At 49.1% G+C, this 22,332-nt stretch overlaps 1 protein-coding gene and 1 long non-coding RNA gene across 5 annotated transcripts in view; one reads left to right on the forward strand and one right to left on the reverse strand.

Moving 5' to 3' along the window:
• Positions 1-22,332, forward strand: part of LOC113579355 (neuronal PAS domain-containing protein 3) — a 219,504-nt gene that overhangs the window by 74,959 nt on the left and 122,213 nt on the right. For all 4 annotated transcript variants that reach the window (XM_027013213.2, XM_027013212.2, XM_027013214.2 and 1 more), the window contains one exon: positions 5,431-5,675. In XM_027013213.2, coding sequence (XP_026869014.2) covers positions 5,431-5,675 — 245 coding nt within the window. The remainder of the gene's footprint in view (positions 1-5,430; positions 5,676-22,332) is intronic.
• LOC118242328 lies at positions 14,878-20,997 on the reverse strand. The gene is made up of 3 exons (XR_004776770.1): positions 20,868-20,997; positions 20,617-20,723; positions 14,878-16,142 (listed from the first exon to the last, which is right to left on the reverse strand). It is a non-coding gene; the product is annotated as an uncharacterized LOC118242328 (long non-coding RNA).

Here is a 22,332-nt window from a genome sequence, read left to right on the forward strand (position 1 = left end):
AGGCACGCCAAAGGAGTCACCTGCTGATATGCGTGTTTTTTGTTTTTTTTCCCTTGCGCATGCATGAGTCACTGCGGAACGAGCAAGCGTGCGCCCTTGCGTTTGACCGAGAGCTGACAATCCCGCGGTTTCTCAGAGCCGAGCCGCGGTGGGTTGTAATCTGAATGTATGGCTCTGATGTGACATCACTGGGATTTTCCACGATTCCTGTAGTGGGTTCTGTGTGTATAGCAGTACAGAGCGTGTGTGAAGCAGTGCTAATGCTTACCTGCTAATAGCAGTCAGCTTTACATCAGGGTATTAGTGAGGTTGATGCTGTGTGCAAATGACACTGCTATAGATCTCCTGCATGGCCCCTGTCATTGACTCTCCACACACACACACACACACACACACACACACACACACCCACACACAAGCGCACACACAGGCACACTTGAACACATGGACGCAAACACACACAAGCGCACACACGCAAACACGCGCAGACACACGCGTACACACAAACGCATATACTCACACACAGACACACATGCATATATACACATGCATACACACATATACACACACAAACACGCGTACACACACACAGTTCTCGAGATATCAAAGTCACCGCGGACAAGCATTGGAATGACAGCTCTAATGAGGCCAGCGCATATCTACAGCACAGGCAGATCCACTTTACTGATTGATAGAGGAGTGCACACACAGACCTTGTAGGGAACTAGTGCATGTCACGAGTAGTCTTGCTCTTTAGCAGCAGTGGACATCTGAACACCTGCTTCTTTAACCATCGCCACTGGCAACGCCTGTGGTACTGTTTTGATTTCCATTGTTACAGCTGTTTACCGTATAGTTTCACCAGTGCAGCTAACCACATGTAGGCTCAGTGATTTCAGCTGGAATAAATGACATTTGTTTAAGTTATTTTTTCTGTTTTACACATTCTGTTTGTTTTAAGTAGACTCTGCATCTTGCAAGTCTCTGTTGTGTGGAATATTTCACATTCCAGAGCATTTTTCTCAGCAACACTGTCCACTTCCAATATCACAACATTTTACGCACTATAATATTTTGGGACATTCTGCTCAATAATATTTTCCTTCATAATCCTTCTCGGTGATGACCACTCACATGATATAGGTGTAACTAAGTGGATGAGTACATTAATGAGGTTACCATAGATACAACATTTGGTTTAATTAGGAGAAGAACGTAGACTATGGCCTTTGTTACTGCAGCAAGGCGAAAATTCACAAAAGGAATTGATTGGTTTTGGCATTTAGTCTCTGATCACTGGTGTCATCTGTTGCTTCAGGAGGCAGGAGGATAATCTGAAGTGACATTTCTTGTCTGGCTGCCTTTTCGACAATGATGAAGGTAATTACAGCAATCTTAGATGATCAGTTGCACAAGTTTAAAGTGCTTGGTATTGTTTTCCCCCTTTCTTAGAGATGGAATGTGCTGGCATGAGGAGCTCATTTGGTAAACAGGGCAAGATGGTCGTGTGCTAGGCGAATCACTCAAATATTAGCTGTTTACATAACACATGTTGAGACACCCTGCTGTTCCCTTTGATATTTAATCAGAAAATGTTTCATGAGACACTGACCTCTGCCGTGTTCAGCTGGCTGCATCTTTCTGTCTGAAACAAGAGGAAATATCGTGCATTAACTCCCTAATAAAGGCCATGTGTGTGGTTGTTGCTAGTCTTCATTTCCTCAGTGGCGTTTCGGTGCTTTCAGGAAAATTGCACTTTAATACTAGTGATCCAAAAGTCCTTCTGAAACTAAACATTCTGCTTTCTGTTTAAAGAGAGCTCATCCTACATTTGAAAGGAATATTCCTTATTGGTTTGGCTCTTCATATATTAAAGTCTCGACTTCAGTTACTAATCACTCAGCAATACATGTCCTGTGAAACCAACTATGGCAGCCAAGATCTGTTGTCCAATATATAACATTTCAGTTCAACTTATTAAGTGTGCAAGATACGTGGACCGGATGTTAGACAGGTGCACCTAGTGAAGTGATCCTTGAGTGTGTGTGCAAGGCGTGTGTGTTTTAATCAACTGGTCAGTGAGTGTATATCTAACCCAGAGCTGTGTCTCTCAAAGCCTGTCTGATACAAGGAGGCGTTGACTCAGAATTGGCAGTTTGATGTTTCCCACCAAAATGACAATGTTTCTATGGGAAAACATTAAAGTGTAATCACTATAAATCACTGTAATCACTGTAGATTGAGAGTGATGTGGTGTCAGAAGGTTTTGACAGACTGAGCCTGAGCAGTATCACACCTTCAGCTCAGCGCTACCTCCTCCTTAAACCCTGAGCAGTATCACACCTTCAGCTCAGCGCTACCTCCTCCTTAAACCCTGAGCAGCATCACACCTTCAGCTCAGCGCTACCTCATCTTTAAACCCTGAGCAGCATCACACCTTCAGCTCAGCGCTACCTCATCCTTAAACCCTGAGCAGCATCACACCTTCAGCTCAGCGCTACCTCCTCCTTAAACCCTGAGCAGTATCACACCTTCAGCTCAGCGCTACCTCCTCCTTAAACCCTGAGCAGCATCACACCTTCAGCTCAGCGCTACCTCCTCCTTAAACCCTGAGCAGCATCACACCTTCAGCTCAGCGCTACCTCCTCCTTAAACCCTGAGCAGTATCACACCTTCAGCTCAGCGCTACCTCCTCCTTAAACCCTGAGCAGTATCACACCTTCAGCTCAGCGCTACCTCCTCCTTAAACCCTGAGCAGCAGCACACCTTCAGCTCAGCGCTACCTCCTCCTTAAACCCTGAGCAGCATCACACCTTCAGCTCAGCGCTACCTCCTCCTTAAACCCTGAGCAGCATCACACCTTCAGCTCAGCGCTACCTCCTCCTTAAACCCTGAGCAGCAGCACACCTTCAGCTCAGCGCTACCTCCTCCTTAAACCCTGAGCAGCATCACACCTTCAGCTCAGCGCTACCTCCTCCTTAAACCCTGAGCAGTATCACACCTTCAGCTCAGCGCTACCTCCTCCTTAAACCCTGAGCAGCATCACACCTTCAGCTCAGCGCTACCTCCTCCTTAAACCCTGAGCAGCATCACACCTTCAGCTCAGCGCTACCTCCTCCTTAAACCCTGAGCAGCATCACACCTTCAGCTCAGCGCTACCTCCTCCTTAAACCCTGAGCAGTATCACACCTTCAGCTCAGCGCTACCTCGTCCTTAAACCCTGAGCAGTATCACACCTTCAGCTCAGCGCTACCTCGTCCTTAAACCTTGAGCAGCATCACACCTTCAGCTCAGCGCTACCTCGTCCTTTCACTCTGAAAGGTACTTAAAAAGTCATTGGATGGCAGCTTGTGTATATCGCCATGATTTTGTTTCATGTTTGTTGCTTTTACTCTCATAGAACGTGATAAATATGTCGCCAGGGTGAAGGTCACATAACCCCCGACACTTCCAGAAATATTTGGCAGGCCAACATAATGCTTTCCAAGTTTGCGGAACAAATGAAATTCTGCTGCTCTGTTGCACTTTGCCTCCAAACAACCATTACAACTAGCTTTATATACGGCCTGAGCAGCAGACCATCAAATGGTGTTTTTCTTCTTGTGCCGCTGCGGCCCAGAAGATGGAGAATAGCAATCTGCCAGTGGGCTGTAGGACCATAGTGTGTGTGTGTGTGTCTATATTTGGTGGTAAAATCATCCTATTACGCATTTTTATGCTTATGAAAAGCAACATAAATTGATCTGGACGATGGTGTGTGTAGCATTAGGCACAGGCAGGTTTCGGCAGTCTCGTGAAGGTGCACGAAATGCTGCTTGGTGAGTTTTCACTGGAAATTGCATACATTGTGAATGAATGGCCAAAGGGCAGAGAGGAGCGGGAGAATTCAAGGCCGCTTCTAAGGACTTTATTTGCATACTCAATATAGAGCCCAGTTTCCAAAAGAGGCAGAGTAGGCTGCACTGTGTGTGTGTGTGGGTGTGGGTGTGGATGTGTGTGTGGATGTGTGTGTGTGGGGGGGGGGGCATGTGCACATGTGTGTTTATATTGGATATGAGAGCTCCATTTCAGATCTGTTTTGTGTTGTGCTTTGTTAGTTACTGAGATTACAGATATACAGACAAATGCTATTAGATGATTTTTCTCCAACAGCAGTCATTCTTCATCTTCCTGCGTGATGTTCTTTTGCTTCCTCATCTTTCAGCATTTGCTCTAACCGACTTTGCATTTGTGGTGGTAAAAAATTAATGGAAGCGTTGGCCGGTGGGGAGTGCCAGGGATCTGGGGCTGATTTATTACTGACTTAATTCAGAACGTCTGGAGATGATGAACGCCACTGAAAGTGGGCAGTCCCATTTTTTGGAAGTGTGGAACTGGCTGTTCCGGGTTGTTTGATTGAAAATCACATAAATCATGCCAGTCAAACCTCACAAACCTCTAAACCAAACGCTGCGCCCTGTACCTTACGTCATTAGTGGAGCGTCTCAGGTCGCGTGTAGTCACGTGCTCTTTAAACGGCAGAGATTCATGTGCCTCTCCCATAAAAAGGTCTTGACTCAGATCGGGGTGGGGGGGGGGGTTTCCACGGATTTTTCGTGTGTTCCAATGAAAGCACAGTTTAGCTTTTAGACAAGGTGTCGATACTGAAAAAAAACTTGAAGCATAGTTTCTTAAGGACACAGTGCTCATGAAATTGGGAGCGATTCCATACCTTGTATGAGATCTCTGAATAAGCCTTGAGGTGCATGTTGCAGTAGCAGTGATAGCCCACTACAAAGCCTCACACGCTTGTTATGCTGCGTGTTTTGGGTATGATATCGAGGCAGACCCTGAGAGCCAAAACATATCGGCTCAGTGTTCTCCTTCCCCACTAAACGCATTCGCCAGTGAAGAGGATCACTGGCCTGCCAGCTGGGCGTCTGGTAAAAGGTGGCGGCGTGAGATTCATTCACGTGAGATTCATTCCTCGCTGGGGATCCCGGGCTTGAGTTAAGCAAAACTTCGACCCACTTCTGGATTCTAGTGACTGAAACAATTGAGCTGAGGCCTCCATGCAGACCAGAACAAAGTTAGTGCGGCTGGAACTTTAGCGCTGTTGTTTTTAAACAGTCGACGATAAAGAGTCAAGGACAGATATACAGTAACTATAAAGTCTCTCGCCGATGAGCTGTGTCATTGGCTTGCCAGTACTGTACACCTGAGGAGGTTTGTGGCGATCAGTGCATTTTAAAAAGATTACAAGGCACATGCGAAAAGTGCTGAGAAGGAGTGAAGGCTGCAGGAAGCAATTTCCTTCTGTATGCCACTGCTTAGCTTTGCTAATGTAACCAACGATCGTTCTTCGATTCGGGTAAGAAAGAACCACGCAAAACGTCCCGCTGGCGGTTAACTGCTGCATCCGTGCTCCTAAGCTGTGCTCCTCTTCCTCAGGTTGCAGGCTCTGAGGAAGGAGAAGTCACGTGACGCAGCGCGCTCCCGCCGGGGAAAGGAGAACTTTGAGTTCTACGAGCTGGCTAAGATGCTGCCCCTGCCAGGAGCCATTACCAGCCAGCTGGACAAGGCCTCCATTATCCGCCTCACCATCAGCTACCTGAAGATGAGGGACTTCGCCAACCAGGGCGACCCACCATGGAACCTGCGGATTGAAGGCCCACCACCTAACACCTCAGTCAAAGGTCAGAGGCCACACAGAAAACCTCCCGGTTCTCTTCTATTCTGTTTTATTCAAATGGTTTTGCTATTGGAATGGCTTCTTATCAGCTATAGAGTAACTTTGAATAATCCCGCATTGTTCGTAGCACCTAGAATCAGAGAAGAATATGGAACAAAAGGAAAGCATAGTTTCCAGCCGGCCAGCTGTGAGGCCGTGAGACGGCAGAGAGAGAGAGAGCAGCTTTGAGGGAATGGGAGAGACAGTCCGTGGAGCCTCATGGAAGGCTAATTAGTAGAGAGCAGTACGTCTGTGAAACAGTCTATAGATTTAACAGTAACTATGGATTCTCTTCTGGACAGTAATGACTGTATGAGTTATAGGTGTTGCTAGTCAACAAATCTTAATTGATAGGTGATACACGATGTGGCCATGTTATATGGAACTTTCCAAAAAAACAAAGAACAGGTAGTGCTTTTCTTGGGGTGTTAGTGGACTGTGTTTTCGTTTCACATTTTGTGTGTATTTTACGGATCTCTCTGTCTGGAGTCGCATTTGTGAAGCGTTTCGGATGTTCTGGTGTGAGACTTAATTTAATATGTGTCAGTGCATGATATTCATTTCTGGCATATCCCACGAACGCAACCCAGCGAGTAGCCGCAGGTCCGCAGCAAGCGGGACGGCTGCAGGCGCCTGCAGAGCCAGCACTCTGTGTATCCCGGCCAGCACACGACAGATGGCATCACTGCCGTCGCACTTTGAAGAGCCGCATGCATTTTAACGAGCAAACGTATATACAGAACCGTTCGGCGTAGAGCAGCCCGGACACTTTGCCAGGCTGCTGCGTTCCGCGCGGCGAGGGAGCGCACGGCCCACACTCCCGAGTCAGGAAGAAACCGAGGGGGCCGGGAGGTATTAACTACCCGGACTACGTGTGGTTTAATGAATCCTCAGCAAGGTGAGGTGGAATGCTGTAGGAGGGGGGAGACTCACTCTACGTCCTTCCATCTCATTGACAGCAGCACTCTGAACTGAATCCGGAGCAGCGCCCATTTTATTTGCAGCGCGTCCCGAGCCGAGGCTGCTATCGATTGCCGTTGTGCTGGCCGCGTCTCTGGAGTTAATGGATACTCAGAGCGCTGGCAGTCCCTCCAAGCCCATGAATCTGTGTTTATTCTCCGATCGGAGCGAGCGTGCGCGGCCTTGACCTAAAGCGCCGCGGAGTTTTCCCTCTCCGGCTGCCGCCGGATTGTTTTAGGATGAAAGTGCCGGGGCGTGTTTTTGATGGGCGCGCGGCTGTCGCGGGGCCAGGCGGCGGAGCATGCTAAAACAGGCATATGGTGTGTTATTGCATCAGGGGCAGCGGCGTAGAGAGCGAGGCCCATTTCTCCTCTGGATTGTCAGCACACGAGACAAGGTGAGCCGCAGGAAAATGATATTGTTTCTGATGCCTGGAAGCCTGCTCCAACCCCTCCTGCCTCATCCCCCCAGTTCATTTGGCAGTCCAGTCCTTCATTCAATTTGCCCGTGACTTTCCACGGCGAGCCTGCATCAGTGTCCCTACCGCTGTTATTACACCAGATTCACGCAGGAAAAAAACCCAAGCTGACTCCTTGTAAGGCGTTTCTACATAATAACTGATGATTGTAACCTTTAGGGAAATCTGGGCGCAGCTGTGCTCGGAAGATCTCTCTGCTCTGCAGGAAGAGCTCTTTGCTTAAGGAAAAACCAACATGCTTCCATATTCCGATTTCTGCGCGGCCGGAGCAGGGGTAGGCGCCGGCGTCGGGCTGCTGCCGGAGCTCGGAGAGGCCAAACATCATTAAAACGACGCCGGCTCCTCCAGCACAGAACACGGGCGACACAGCAGAGGCGGCAGGCCCCCTTATCTATAATAAAAGCTCCTGATATTACTGGCATCTGAACTAAAAGAATTTGACCTCCACTTCTCAAGTGTTGATTTGTTATCATAACTCCTGCGAGTGAATGGCCCCCCTCTTCACACCCGTTGACCTTTACCGTAATTGACCCATCAACTATTTTTTTTTTTTCCGAAGCGTTTTAACCGAAATTTGCTAGTCTCTGTCTGAGGCGTCTCACGTCTGTTGAAGGACACTGCACAAACAAGCGTGACCTTTCGGCGGCTCGGATGCAGCCGAGGCCCTCCTGACCTGCTCTACCACCTGTGCATTCATTACTTATGCATGCAGAGCAGAGAGCAGTCACCAAAATGCCACACTTCACCAGGCCCACACACACACACACACACACACACTCACACACAGACACACACACGCCGTATTCTCTCACACTCACACGCGCTCACATTCGTACTCACACATATTAACACATACCCAGACACCCACAGACTCATGCACACACACACTCTTCCTTTCTCTGTCTCTTTAAAAACCATATGCTGCAAACCTCTGCCAGTCACGTGTCTTACGCCTGTGGGTTCAGTTTGATATAATGGGGGTGAATGGACTCCTGGTGTCCATGTACACACTGTCGATGTGTTCAGTGATAAAATGCTCCATCCTGCGTGGTCATTCTGTTCCGCTGTCACCGCAGTGGGGATCTGCTCAGCAGGGGCTCTGCTCTGCCCAGCTGGATGTGCATGTGGTGTGGAAGGAGCGGAAGCATCTGTCTTTATTAGCCGAACGGAAGAGGCCTGTGTGCTTATTGCTTATCGGGGTTTGATCTGGAACGCCGTGCTTTCCACCACATCTGTTTAGGACACGGTGAAGGAAACACCACCCTGCTGCCCTATATCTCCGCGCGCTGCATCGTCAAGTACCTCTAAAAGTTTGAACGCAATTATTTTTCTTTTTACAATCCAAAAACTTTAGGTCTTTCCACCGTGCATCGGCAGGGACCAGGGAAGAGCTGCCAAACGCTGTTACCAATTAGCAGAATTTCGTCAATAAACTCCAAAGGGACCTTAATGAAACATCCGCCCTCCTCCGCTGCTCCTCCACCCCGCGGCCCTCCCGCTCGGCACCGAGCCGGAGGAGCACGCGTGCGCGCACGCCACCACGCCACGTCCCGAGACCCGCGACATATCAGCATATCAAACGCAGCCAGCAGGGCAAGCTGGCGAAAGCTTTTGACCGCAGCACAAAGTGACGGGGCCGTGGCGCTCCGCTCCCGGAGCCCTCCGTCTGAAGGGGGCCGGAGCCGCGGCGCGGGCCAGCCAAGAGGAGGGCGCTGATTAAAGCGCTCCTGCACTCCGCCCACTCTGACACGCTCATTGTTAATGGTAATGAGGGAATTAATGGTGTTTGCATCACAATAGACCCTCACAACACCGAGGGAGCCTCTGTCCCCGCCGTGCGTCCTGGACCTGGGAAATGGCAAGCTCAGAGGTGTTGCAGCATGCAAAGCATCTTGGGTAAAAAAAAAAAATAAAAAAAAAAATGTAAGTCTTCTCTGATATTTCTCACTGTATGAACGGATGGTAATTTGCCCAGCTGTGAGTATGAGACGTTTCAGTCCCTAGTCGTGGTGTAAGAGAAATTGAATGACAGTGAGCAAAACAGCAGTAATTATAAAACTAATTACTAAATGCTGATGATGCCCATAGGCTTCGCATAACTAAATTTAGAAGAGGAAATTGCTTTTGGCTGCGAGGAGGCTGTGGGCATGTTTGTGTTATTTTCTTTATTTTAGAATGCACACCAAAGAAAGTAGTAATTGCCATGGAAACAATTACTTGTACACCTCCTCTTTTATGTGGGGGTTGGCAGAAACAGCTTGAGGAAGCATTGTTGTCGAACAATGTGTTTTAATAACAGTGAACAGTGTACATACTTTGCTCATGAATAGATTTCCATTAAATGGAAAACAGGGACACACCACTGTGGTATGAAGGGAAAAGCCTATAATTTTCTTATTAAATTAGACCTTTCATTGTGCGGGTTTTTCTCTGGGACGTCTAAACGCAGCTAGCTGTTTGAGATGATTGGACAGAACACTTGTGTGCGACTGTGCTTTTAATTGCCTGTTTCTCCTCTGAATGGAGACAACAAAGCCAGGCCTGGCAGGGACTGGGCGAGGCACACCGTCCGCTTCCCAGAAGTCTGCTTGTGGCTATGTTTATGGGTGCTACTTCTGTGTGTGTGTGCGTGTGTGTGTGTGTGCGTGTGTGTGTGTGTGTGCGCGTGTGTGTGTGTGTGTGTGTCTCCTGTGAAGTGAAGTGATATTTTTTTCAGCAGAAGTGTAAAACGTCTGGCAATATAAGAACATGATCATTCTTTCTGAGCGGATGGAAGTGCTATGATGATGTATGGCTAAATGCTTTTATTCTCACTGACCAGTCAGACCTGGTCTGTGGGGATGTCACCTCCATTCCTCCCTGACTCTGGCCTATAATTAGTCCTTTTGCAAATGGTCCAATAATAGAGAAATAAATCAGAGAGACAGCTGAAATTAATATGGAGGCCCTTCTTTCCAGTTCTGTGATTGAACCTGTAGTCAGCTGTGGCTAATATCTTCACAAAGTGATACAAATCACTACCTTTACTTCACATGGGCTGCAGATCTCGTCTTACCTACTGTGCCAAAGAGTTGACCAGCAAAGTTTAGTTACAAAAGTCTCACTTTCTCACAGGGAAGAAAATTGTATTGTTCCAGATTACACATATTCCATACACTGCTAAAACAATTAGGTTTAAGATTAATCCTGACTGTAATACAGTGGTGTGTGTGTGCATGTGTGTGTGTGCGTGTGTGTCTGTGTGTGCGTGCGTGCGTGCGTGCCTGCGTGTGTGAAGGATGAGCGCAGAGGCCTCCAGGATGGTCCTCTGGAATCACTACAGTGGGCTGATCCCTCCCACATGCCATGCTGGGTCATTAGCGTAAAGGAGGCTAAAGCACAGAGCGGCAAAGCACCTGGCCTAGGCAAACCGGGAAGGCCCACACGCAGAGTACATTAGGCTGCAAACAGGGGAGGGGCCGAGAAACAATACTGGTAGTGGGACATTTTAAAAGCTGGATATCAAAGGAATATTTTTAACATTTTGATTCATGCAATGTTATAAAGCTCTGAGACAAGTTGGTTTAACTATAAAACATATTACTGCTGCTTAAGTCAAGCCAATTAAATTTGATTGGATACTTTCTTTATTCAACAAGCTCTTTTCATGTCATTCTAATTTACTGTCAAAGCAGCCTGAATATTGGAAACTAAATTATTTACTACAGCCTATAAGCCAATAATGCTCCATTTGTCTCATACTGAGAGAGACTGGACTAACTCCATTATTAAGGACATTAGTTGGAATGGTGGATGCCCTTCAGTTTTTTTTGAGCCTGCTGCTGTGTTTTGTGATGCACTGCTCTGTCCCGAGAGCACGCCATCAGTCTGCATGGGCCACTTTGGCCCGCACACACACACATACACACGCACTCGCACATGTGCGTGCCCACACACGCACATACACACTAACACCCACGCACATACACATTAACACATGCACACACACCAACACACACACACACACACACACACACAGACATATATACACACTAACACACCCGTACATACACGCGCACTCACACACGTGCGTGCCCACACACGCACATACACACTAACACCCACGCACATACACATTAACACACGCACACACACCAACACACACACACACACACACACACACACAGACATATATACACACTAACACACTCGTACATACACACGCACTCACACACATGTGCGTGCCCACACACGCACATACACACTAACACCCACGCACATACACATTAACACATGTACACACCAACACACACACACACACACACATACACACACATTCACACACTCACACTCACACAAACAGGACCCAAATGATTCCCCTAATCATCCAATTTAATCACACCATTTTCTGCCCCTCTGTAGCCCTACTCCCCTTAATCAGCCTGTTTGCCTGCTGTCACAAAGGGCTTCATATCGAAACCAATGGATTTTTAGCGTTTAGTAGTGAGCTGGGGCCACAGGGAGAGCGGTGGGGTCGAGAGGAGCCCACACCCACTCCAAACACCCACCGAGTCATGCGTGAAGCGTTTAGCTATTGCCATCTCAACGCATGACTAACAGTTTTCGGCCGCCCGTTTTATTCATTACTGTCTCTAATAAGGGCGGTTTGATCGTGGTGGCTGTGGGGCAGCACCTGCACACTCCTCTCAGCGCTGCTCCCCACCCGGAGACGTGCGTCACACAGCACACAGGAGCCAGGGAGGGCTGCCTCTCCACCCGGAGACGTGCATCACACAGCACACAGGAGCCAGGGAGGGCTGCCTCTCCACCTGTAGACGTGCGTCACACAGCACACAGGAGCCAGGGAGGGCTGCCTCTCCACCCGGAGACGTGCATCACACAGCACACAGGAGCCAGGGAGGGCTGCCTCTCCACCCGGAGACGTGCATCACACAGCACACAGGAGCCAGGGAGGGCTGCCTCTCCACCCGGAGACGTGCGTCACACAGCACACAGGAGCCAGGGAGGGCTGCCTCTCCACCCGGAGACGTGCGTCACACAGCACACAGGAGCCAGGGAGGGCTGCCTCTCCACCCGGAGACGTGCATCACACAGCACACAGGAGCCAGGGAGGGCTGCCTCTCCACCCGGAGACGTGCGTCACACAGCACACAGGAGCCAGGGAGGGCTGCCTCTCCACCCGGAGACGTGCATCACACAGCACACAGGAGCCAGGGAGGGCTGCCTCTCCACCCGGAGACGTGCATCACACAGCACACAGGAGCCAGGGAGGGCTGCCTCTCCACCCGGAGACGTGCATCACACAGCACACAGGAGCCAGGGAGGGCTGCCTCTCCACCCGGAGACGTGCATCACACAGCACACAGGAGCCAGGGAGGGCTGCCTCTCCACCCGGAGACGTGCATCACACAGCACACAGGAGCCAGGGAGGGCTGCCTCTCCACCCGGAGACGTGCATCACACAGCACACAGGAGCCAGGGAGGGCTGCCTCTCCACCCGGAGACGTGCATCACACAGCACACAGGAGCCAGGGAGGGCTGCCTCTCCACCCGGAGACGTGCATCACACAGCACACAGGAGCCAGGGAGGGCTGCCTCTCCACCCGGAGACGTGCATCACACAGCACACAGGAGCCAGGGAGGGCTGCCTCTCCACCCGGAGACGTGCATGACAGCTCCAATAACAAAGACAGCATCCCAGAATTCTCACAGACTACTCTCTCTCGCACACTCTCTCTCTCTCTCTCTCTCTCTCTCTCTCTCTCTCTCTCTCTCTCTCTCCCTGTCTCTCTCTGTCTTTCTCTGCCTCTCTCTCTCTCTTTCTCTCTCTCTCTCTCTCTCTCTCCCTCTCTCTGTCTCACTTTCAGTCTGTCGCTCTCTCGTCACGCTCTCTTTTGTTCTGTGGCTCTAGCCGCCCCGAGGGTCGGGCTGACATTAGAGCCAATATGGAGTCCAGTCCTACCGTCCAGTTGCAGGCTAGCGCAGAGCGCACGGGTGATTGTGCTCTCTGTCAGGAGTCCATCGTTCAGGCAGCCCAGTCGACCCCCCCCAACACGCCCCACCCGTGTTCAGCCTCGCTATCTGCCTTCACATGGTGGCAGCCACTAATGAGAATGTATATGTATGCATGAATAATAAATGAAATTCGTTGTTTTGAGTTGCAGAAGCTCTCGGCGCGAGTAGCCGCTTGATGGGAACCCGCATTTCAAGTCCCAGGCTAAATTGCAGGCTCTGTTTGATGGAATTTGTTGCCAGTTTTAAGTAATTTGCAATAGCACACACATCTCCATGTTGTACGTTTCTAACACTTACACTCTTAGTTTGACAGTGTGTTTGAGAAATTTACTTAATTTATCAATCTTTATCAATATCCTATGAGCCAGGATTCGTGTATAGTTTCTGGTCCAATCTTATTGTACAATTTTCACTTTTTCTATGGAAAATGTTAGAGCCAGTGAAAATTGATTAATGTAAATTCCAGAGTCCTCTCTAACTGTTAATGAAATATAGATTTGACAAGAGTCTGGCTTTAGGATGCCAGGTACTTTAGTGTAAGAGACTCTCAGGACACTTTTCCTCTGAAAATAGACTACTGAATAACCCACTCCTCTCTTTGGTTCAGTATTACAACAGAGTACAGTATAAATGCCTCCTTGCTGAACTCACTGGAGACTGTGGAAGAGAAACACAATGTTATCACCTAGTCATTGCAGACCGGCTTCCTGGACAAAGATCGGCCTAACCGTAGACTATCAGCCTGGTATTAAAATATCCAAGACTGAAAAAGTTATTCAATCTCCAAACAAACAAACATGTAAATAGAAATGCTTTTATTATCATACAAGAAACCAGTGTGCTTAGAGTGTTTGTGATTTGTTTGATTGGCTCGTACCATTTATCATTACTCACTATTCGCATATTTTACCACAAACCCCAGTCCTCAGTTCAGTGGAAATGAGTCAAAGCTCCGTCCCTTCGTCTCCTCCCCTGTGTGGGTGCAGCGCTGTTAGCGGCACCGCCCGTCCACCACTGTCTGGCGGCGCCTGGCCTGCCGAGCCAATTAGTGCCAGAGGGATCTGCGTGCGCCCGAGAGAGGCTGGCGGCATCCAGCGCCACGGACCGCCATTGTTTAGAGCGGGTCAGGGAGAACATGTTCCCCTGATTAATAACGGCACTCTGTTCTCCCTCTCTGATTTGTTGTCTCCTCATCTCTGAACGAAGAAGCCGCATCTCAGCCAAGGGGCTTTAATTGTAAGGACGAGAGGAGAGAGAGAGGGAGAGAGAGAGAGAGAGAGAGAGAGAGAGAGAGGGAGAGGTGGATGGGAGTAGGGTGGGGAGGCTTTGGAGAGTGTCGTTTGTCTTAACGCTGAGAGGATCAGGGCTTCCTGCTCCCTCTGCTGTGGGTTGTAGCAGCTCGATGGTGAAGCCGGAGCCGATGCCATTAAATGATATCAACTTCAAGGCATCAATTTGATTTTTAACTTTTTTTCTTTCTCTCTCTCTTTCTCTCTCTCTCTCTTTCTCTCTCTCTCTCACCCCCCCTCTCTCTCTCTCTCTCTCTCGCTCTCTCTCTATTTTTTATTTATTTATTTTTTTGCAGCGTTCAAATTATGCAGATCCTTTAATTAAACTCCGCTGAGGGTTTGCTGGTTTTCGTCTGGCCTGGCTGGGAGGGGACCGCCTCCGGAGGCTCTGGGTAATGGGGCTCTCTCTCACTCATTTGCTCCATGTGACTGCTTCCTCCACTGTCCCACCAGGCCTGGCAGACAGGTGGAGCAGCCCTGCGTGCCCCTGCGCGCACCTTCAAATGCCAGAAATTGATACATCACTTTATATAAAACTGACTACAAAAAGCTTACATGTTTAGAATTCAAATGGAATTTCAAATGGTGGACTATAGACATTTTATTGGACTCCTACAGAAACGGAGAGATGTTTGCACTCTGCTCAAAAAGGAAACAGTATAACAATAAGACCGTTAAACTTCAGGGATATCAAGCTGTCCAGTTAGGAATCTTAAGCCATTATAAATCAATTTCTCCTGCTTCGGTGCAAATGAAAATGACAACAGGTGCGCTGGAGAAGAGGATTGTTTTACAGGCGGTGACCACAGACTGTTAATCCCTCTTTGTCCTTCCTGACTGATGCGTCTCTGCTGAGGTCGTGCACAATACTGAGCCACTTTATGGGTTGCTGTGATGAAATTCACGTAAATAGGATCATCCTGTGATTTCAAATGTTTACGTTGATTTCCGGTGTGATTTTGAATCCAGCCCTCGATGGGTTGATGGTTTTGGTTTCTACTGAACGTTGTTACATCATTTTGTTCTCACCGAAGAGCGCAATCAGTAAAGATTTCCAACATGAATTTTTTGTTCAAGATCCTATGTGTGATTTAAGTTTTTTTTGGAGCAGTGTAATATGAATCCTGCCTAAGCAATACTTATGAAGCATTTATTTTTTAAGCATTTATCTTTTTAGTGAGCACTAAGTCAATTCCGAGTTCTATATTGTAATATAAGATTTATAGTTTTATATGTTGGCAGAATTCCATTTCACCTTTCAGCAGGGTTTTCCTACCCTTATGAATGTTTCATATCTTAATTTCCACATTACATTTTGTCCGGGGTTGAAATTCCACGACCCCGTGACCATCAGACACACGTGTGGAAACGGAGATCCCTCACTCCTAAAGTGGCCATGCCTCATACGCAGCGCACCGGCCTTCGCGCCAGGGTGCGGCCGAGCCCCGGCGGGTGCCGATGATGCACGTTCCACGCCAGGGGGGACTCTCCGCGAGATCAGGGGAGTGCTCGCCATGCCGACAGGAGATGAGCCACATAATGATTACCCTCCGTGTCACGATGGGTGAGGTTTTGTTGACACGCTGGGCTAGATTAAAATTTAAAACCAAACAAGCATTGAGAATGGTGCTCAGCCATACAAGATGCATGACAGCGTCTCCGGCGCAGGTCGACGGGGTACTCCCCGAGCCTAGAGAGGGAGCAGAGAGAAAGTCCTTAATTGACAATTTCTTGAAAATTGCTGAGGGGAAAAACAAAGAAGCAGTCTTGGGTTGCCAGGGTGTAATAAGCCGTTTCTCATCACTGTCTCTGTGATTGAGCCTATACAAAATCGATTTATTTCTCGGCTAACTCAGAATAATTGAAATACAGACAACGTTTGGTTCCAATTTACCAGCAATAAAGTTGTAATAGGGTTTTCTGTGCAATTTTAGACTTAATGCACTCATTCTAAAGAGCAGTATTTTGCCAGTCGAACAAATAGCATCACTGAGGCTTACGACCAGTAATAGTCCCACATTGATGCACACATTAAACTTGTTAAATCAATTCGGTAGACACTTTCTAAAGTGGACTGTCTGTTTTCTTTCTCCTCTGGTCCCCTCGTAGCCCGTATACGTATCCATCACTGGCAGACACCCATAATGATTCAGGCCTTTTAGTTTGTAATTATTGATGCTAGGTATATATAGGCACGGAGACAAATCTGACACCAGAGCATATTTATAGGTGCTGGAACAGGCCATCTCACCACCACAAGCCCCGTTAAGCGCCGGCGCCTGTTACTGCTGATGGAATTCAGCCTGGCTTTCTATAGGCTTCAGTGTTTTACTACATTAGGTCTTTTTGATTTGGCTTTTGGTAATGAATGCCTGTTTAACTCACTCCCAAGGCGTTACACATGGAAAGGAGGCTTTGGAACATTTTGCATGATATTTGCATCTTACTCTGCATCAGCACTGTGCCTTAATAGCAGTGATTAAATGAGAATGTTAAATAGGTGTCTGAAACGAGGATTTCATTACTCAAACTGAACATAGATCTCGCAGGCAAATTTCCGTAAACAAAACCCCTGTGAATAGGCACTTTGGGCATTTACATAATTTGGGTACTGTTGACTGGTTGCATTCTGCAGCAGCAGCAGTGGTGTGCGGTGTGTGTGTGTGTCTGTGCTGTGTTTGTGGTGGTGGGGTGTGGTATCTGTTGGTCATGGAGTGGGATTGTGTGATTGGGGGGGAATATGTGTGTGATGTGTATGTGGTGAGTTTGTGGTGTGTGTGATGGTGGGGTGTAATTGTGTGGGAAGTGTGGTCGCGGGGTGTGTGTGGGATGGATGTTTGGCCTGGGGGGGGTGTGGGGGGCGGGGTCAGAGTGTGTGTGTGGGGGGGGATGTGTGGGGTGTGTATGGTTTTGTGGCTTGGCGGTGGCGGGGGGAGGAGCCCAGATACAGAGGCTGAGGGAGGGGGAGGAGCCCAGATACAGAGGCTGAGGGAGGGGGAGGAGCCCAGATACAGAGGCTGAGGGAGGGGGGAGGAGCCCAGATACAGAGGCTGAGGGAGGGGGGAGGAGCCCAGATACAGAGGCTGAGGGAGGGGGAGGAGCCCAGATACAGAGGCTGAGGGAGGGGGAGGAGCCTCATGGCACTGAGGATGCAGCGAGTGCTGTTTTGTGCTTCTACACAGGTAGAGTGATTAAACTGTCTCATTGCTGAATCCCTCAGCCTGGCAGCTGCTGATGTATTATAGAGACATTCAGCTAATCGATTAAAAGCTCCCAGACAGGGGAGATGTCTGACAGCACTGTACTAAGATGAAATTAGTAAGAGGGACTAGAGGGCTCTGTGTGTGTGGGTGTGTGTGTGTGTGTGTGTGTGTGTGTGGGTGTGTGTGTGGGTGTGTGTGTGTGGGTGTGTGTGTGTGGGGGGGGGGGGGGGCCACAGGTGACTAGGACCCAGTGGGAGCAGGCTATGGAAAGGCGACAGTGTGTGCTGATCCGCGTGTAATTAGGACAGCCATGTTTCAACAGGATTTCCAAATTATCACGAGTGCACGAGAGGGGGAGGGGAGGAGAGGGGAGGAGGGGAGGGGGAGGGGAGGGGGGCTATGCGCTTTCCAGTAAAGTTGGCCTCAGTCCAGCATGGCTGAAAATTGCACAAAATTATTCAGCTGCTGGGCAATGTGAAATCGGACTAATTGCCTTTTGAAGTAGCCTGTAGCTGGGCCTGGGGGGCAGGGCAGAGGATGCAGGGTAGGCAGTGGGGGATTGGCTGGAGGGTGGGGTTAAGGCTGGGGGGTGGGGTTAAGGCTGGGGGGTGGGGTTAAGGCTGGGGGGTGGGGGAGGTGCATGTGTGGCCGCTGCCTGCCTGCTTGGTTGCATGCAGCCTCAATCGATTTCACAGCTGATATTCCTCCGAATCAACACTTATTTTCTACTGCACGCAGGGGCCCCTTTTAAATGTAAATCTGGTGTACACTGCACTTGTTGGTCCTTGCACAAACAAGGCAGGCGGGTGTGTGCAAACATAGAAATAAGCAGAATTTATTTACTTCAAAAGGCAGCACCGACTGCTTCAGTGAGAGCTGGAACCCAGTAAACACTGCGGTTTGTCTTTCCCCAACTGCTACACTGGCGAAACGTACTTCAAACGCAGTAGTTTTACTGCCTTTTAGCACTGTGGAATGACACACAGAGCTTTAAAAGGGTTAACGTGGGTCAGAACTTCCCCTGTGTTTTTCAAAGTTCCCATGTGTGGTCCATCTGCACTATCAAAGTCCATGTAACTAAGCGCATCCACAGGCAGCCAAGGCTCCAGATCTGCCAGAACAAACAGTACGGTGCGCGTGTATGTGTGTGTGTGCGCGTGTTTGCGTTTGTGTGTGTGTGAGTGTGTGTACGCATGTTTGTGTGTACGCGTGTATGTGTGTGTGTGCGCGTGTGTGCGCGTGTTTGCGTTTGTGTGTGTGTGTGTGTACGCGTGTTTGTGTGTACGCGTGTTTGTGTGTACGCGTGCTATCACTGTACTACCACTTCAGCGCAGTTCAGCGTGGACGTCATATGACAGAGAATCACACAGAGGTTGGCTAAGGTTTTCGTTTTTTACCCCCTTTTTTCTCACCATCGAATAATTGCCTCAGTTTGGGTCCAAATCCAGCAACATGCTTGCGTTTCTATTCAAAGTGGAGCTGCTCCGACTCAGGGATCTGTTTCATCTGCTTCCAGAACACATGATCACCGCAATTACCAACCGCTTTATAGGGGTCTGTTCCGTCTGATGGCAGGTTCATCCCAGTCTGCTGTCTCTGGCCCCACTGCTGTTCCATGGCAGAGGGGAGAAACGCAGCTTTAGAGAGAACGCCCTTCTGGAAACATCTAAGGCATGTTTCAATCACAGCCACTGCGTCTCATGCCAAAGCTCCATCTTCTTTCTGCTCTTTGTAACAGGCTGCTCAGTTTTTCAGTAACAACAGTGCCGATCTGAACCTGGTGTTCAGCAGAACACAGGAGTGAGTGCATATCCCTCCGCCTATAGTGGCCGTGTGCTGTTTGCATATCCCTCCGCCTATAGTGGCGTGTGCTGTTTGCATATCCCTCCGCCTATAGTGGAGTGTGCTGTTTGCATATCCCTCCGCCTATAGTGGCGTGTGCTGTTTGCATATCCCTCCGCCTATAGTGGCGTGTGCTGTTTGCATATCCCTCCGCCTATAGTGGCGTGTGCTGTTTGCATATCCCTCCGCCTATAGTGGCGTGTGCTGTTTGCATATCCCTCCGCCTATAGTGGAGTGTGCTGTTTGCATATCCCTCCGCCTATAGTGGCGTGTGCTGTTTGCATATCCCTCCGCCTATAGTGGCGTGTGCTGTTTGTACATCCCTCCACTTTTAATGGTGTGTACTGTTTGTACATCTCTCTGCCTGTACTGGCATGTGCTGTGGGGCAGAGAATAAAATGCCCTGTTATGGTGAATGAATATTTAAGCCCTTTAATTAGCCGGCAGGAAGTTGGTGTCACCCGTGTTTATGTGTTCTCTTTAATCAATAAACAGCAAGGAGTGTGCATCTTAGACAGGCTGTACCTTTCCCGTGGACTCCCATTACTGGCACTCACACACACACACACACACACAGAGACAGAGTGTCAGATCTCTTCCTCTAGATCAGAGAGCGAATATTTTTCCAATTCTGACCTATTAGATCAGTGGATCAGTGAAATCGTCTGCTGCTCTCCACAGCTGGAAGGGCTTTGTTCAGAGAGACACTAGTTGGGTTTCCTCCGGTGCGATTAGGCAGACGCAGCCGTCTGCGGACGCCGTGAACCACGCTTCTGTCGCTTCATTACGCCGCAAAGTCAGCTGGGAAGAGCGTGGGGATACCCTGCTTCCCAACAGCCCCCCAACTCCCCCCACTCTCAGTCATTGCCTGCTGACACACATATTCCCCTCTCCGCTCTAACAAGGGTACAGTGTGTGTGTGTGTGTGAGTGTGTGGCTGGGTTGACCCTGTTCCTTTCCAAATCTCAAAGACCCTGTAGGCGTAGTTCCCGCTCTGAGCTAATGGCGGGTACTCAGCTGGGCTGTGTCAGCCCGGAGCACTGTGTGTTCCTCTGTCTCCGTTAGCCCCACCACACATTTACAGCTCAGGTGCCGGAGTGCTACAGCACAAGCACTTACCTATGGAGCAGCTACACAGGTGGACGATGGGCCCCATCCAGTTTATAGATGCCTTTCAGTAGACAGCCAGGATCTCTTATTGTCCACAGAGCTGGCCAGGAAAATGCCTGAAATAAATCACAGAAACACTGTGGTATGACACATCACTTGGTTCAGAAGTAAGGATTCATACGCATTACTTTGGCAACAATCAGTAACCAGCAAAAGCATTGTTAGATTCAGTTTCTCTGCGCATCGAGGAAAGAGCCCACCGCTAATGTTTTTTTGGCAAGTTGATCTAAATATTCCGCACTTCAAAAAACTGTGTGTCACAGGGCCGTGAGCCCCGGGGTTTGCAGGCGTTAGCTACGGGAGCTATCTCCCAGCTAGTGCGGGGTCCTGTCTGCCTCTCCCTTTCCGCATTCTGTCCTCCCTTTCTGCTCTTTAGCACATGATAAAACGCTCTGTGGCTGCCTTCAACCAATCATGTTTTCAGCAGAGCAGTTAAACTGTTTTATTGCCGCCACCCTCAAAGCTTTAGGGTCTTAAATTTTCTCCGTAATGGTAGATTAATTTCAGCCTGCCTAATGCAATCCAGGACAAAATACTTCAAACAGGGTTTTTTTTTTTTTTTTTGGGGGGGGGGGGGGGGTTGTTGAAGTGGGGGAGGGGATAAAGTAATTGAAGCACAAAAGCAATCAGTCCGCTGAAGAGGACAATGGTGCCCCCCCCCTTCCAAAATCATCCCAACATGGGAGATTGACCCGTCCTCCGGCCCGAGTGCGGCGGAGTGGGGGCGGGCGCTCGCCTCCCCTGGCCGGAGATCGATTACAGGTAGTGGTGGCGGGAGAGACCTTCAAAAGGCGCGGGAGAGGAACGACGATAAGGGGGCCGTGCGTGCCGCGAGCCCCGGCCGACTCACCCGCGGTCTGCTGCCGCCTCGCGATAATGCTGCCCCCCACCTCTACCCCCGCCCGCTGCCTTCCCGCCTCGGCGAGACAAGAAGCAAAAGCCGCTCCACCCGAGAGGCCCAATTACGGAGTTAGCCAACGCGGAGGCGCGTTCATGTTTGATAATGACGCTGGTAGGGGCTGGTAGATAATGCAGAGCTCAAATAAGCTCTGACGTCACTCCTAATGAAATCCCTCTGATATAGAATACAGTATGGGGGAACAGCACGCAGCAGTTTATGACAATAGTATACACTTGTATAGTTTCTAAAATGCGTGATCATAGATTGATGTGGTTTAGACACTCCGAGTTTAGATTTCAACACCTGCTTTGTCATCTTCTAACGTGACCTCTGTGCAATAAATCGGCGACTGCACTAAATCAGCGCTCACTATTTAACACAACGAAGGAACTAATTCTTCCATTTAACTCAACATTTGCAGTGAGATGACTTGTACCCTAATGATGTGTAATTAATTCTTCTACCCCCCTCCTGCCTCTCTCCCTCCACCCTTCAGCTGGGTTTGCCCCCCTAAGAACCATTCTAAGGATAGGCAGTGCGATCCGACACTTTAACTAATGCATAATGTTCATTTCAGGCCCTTAATTAGGTTGAAATGAAAATGGACCCAGCAGAAAGATGGATTGTGGTGGAGGCAACAAGCCACCCAGCATGTCTTGGACTTGTGAGGTTGAAAATGAAATTTGGTGGAGCAGCGCAGCAAGCAGCCCAGCGAGGAGTTCAGAGTTCATTAATTTTTACTGCACAGGTTCTGTCCCAGAGGT

The sequence above is a fragment of the Electrophorus electricus genome, chromosome 13 (assembly GCF_013358815.1).
Source record: "Electrophorus electricus isolate fEleEle1 chromosome 13, fEleEle1.pri, whole genome shotgun sequence".
In the NCBI taxonomy this organism is placed as follows: Eukaryota; Metazoa; Chordata; class Actinopteri; order Gymnotiformes; family Gymnotidae; genus Electrophorus; species Electrophorus electricus.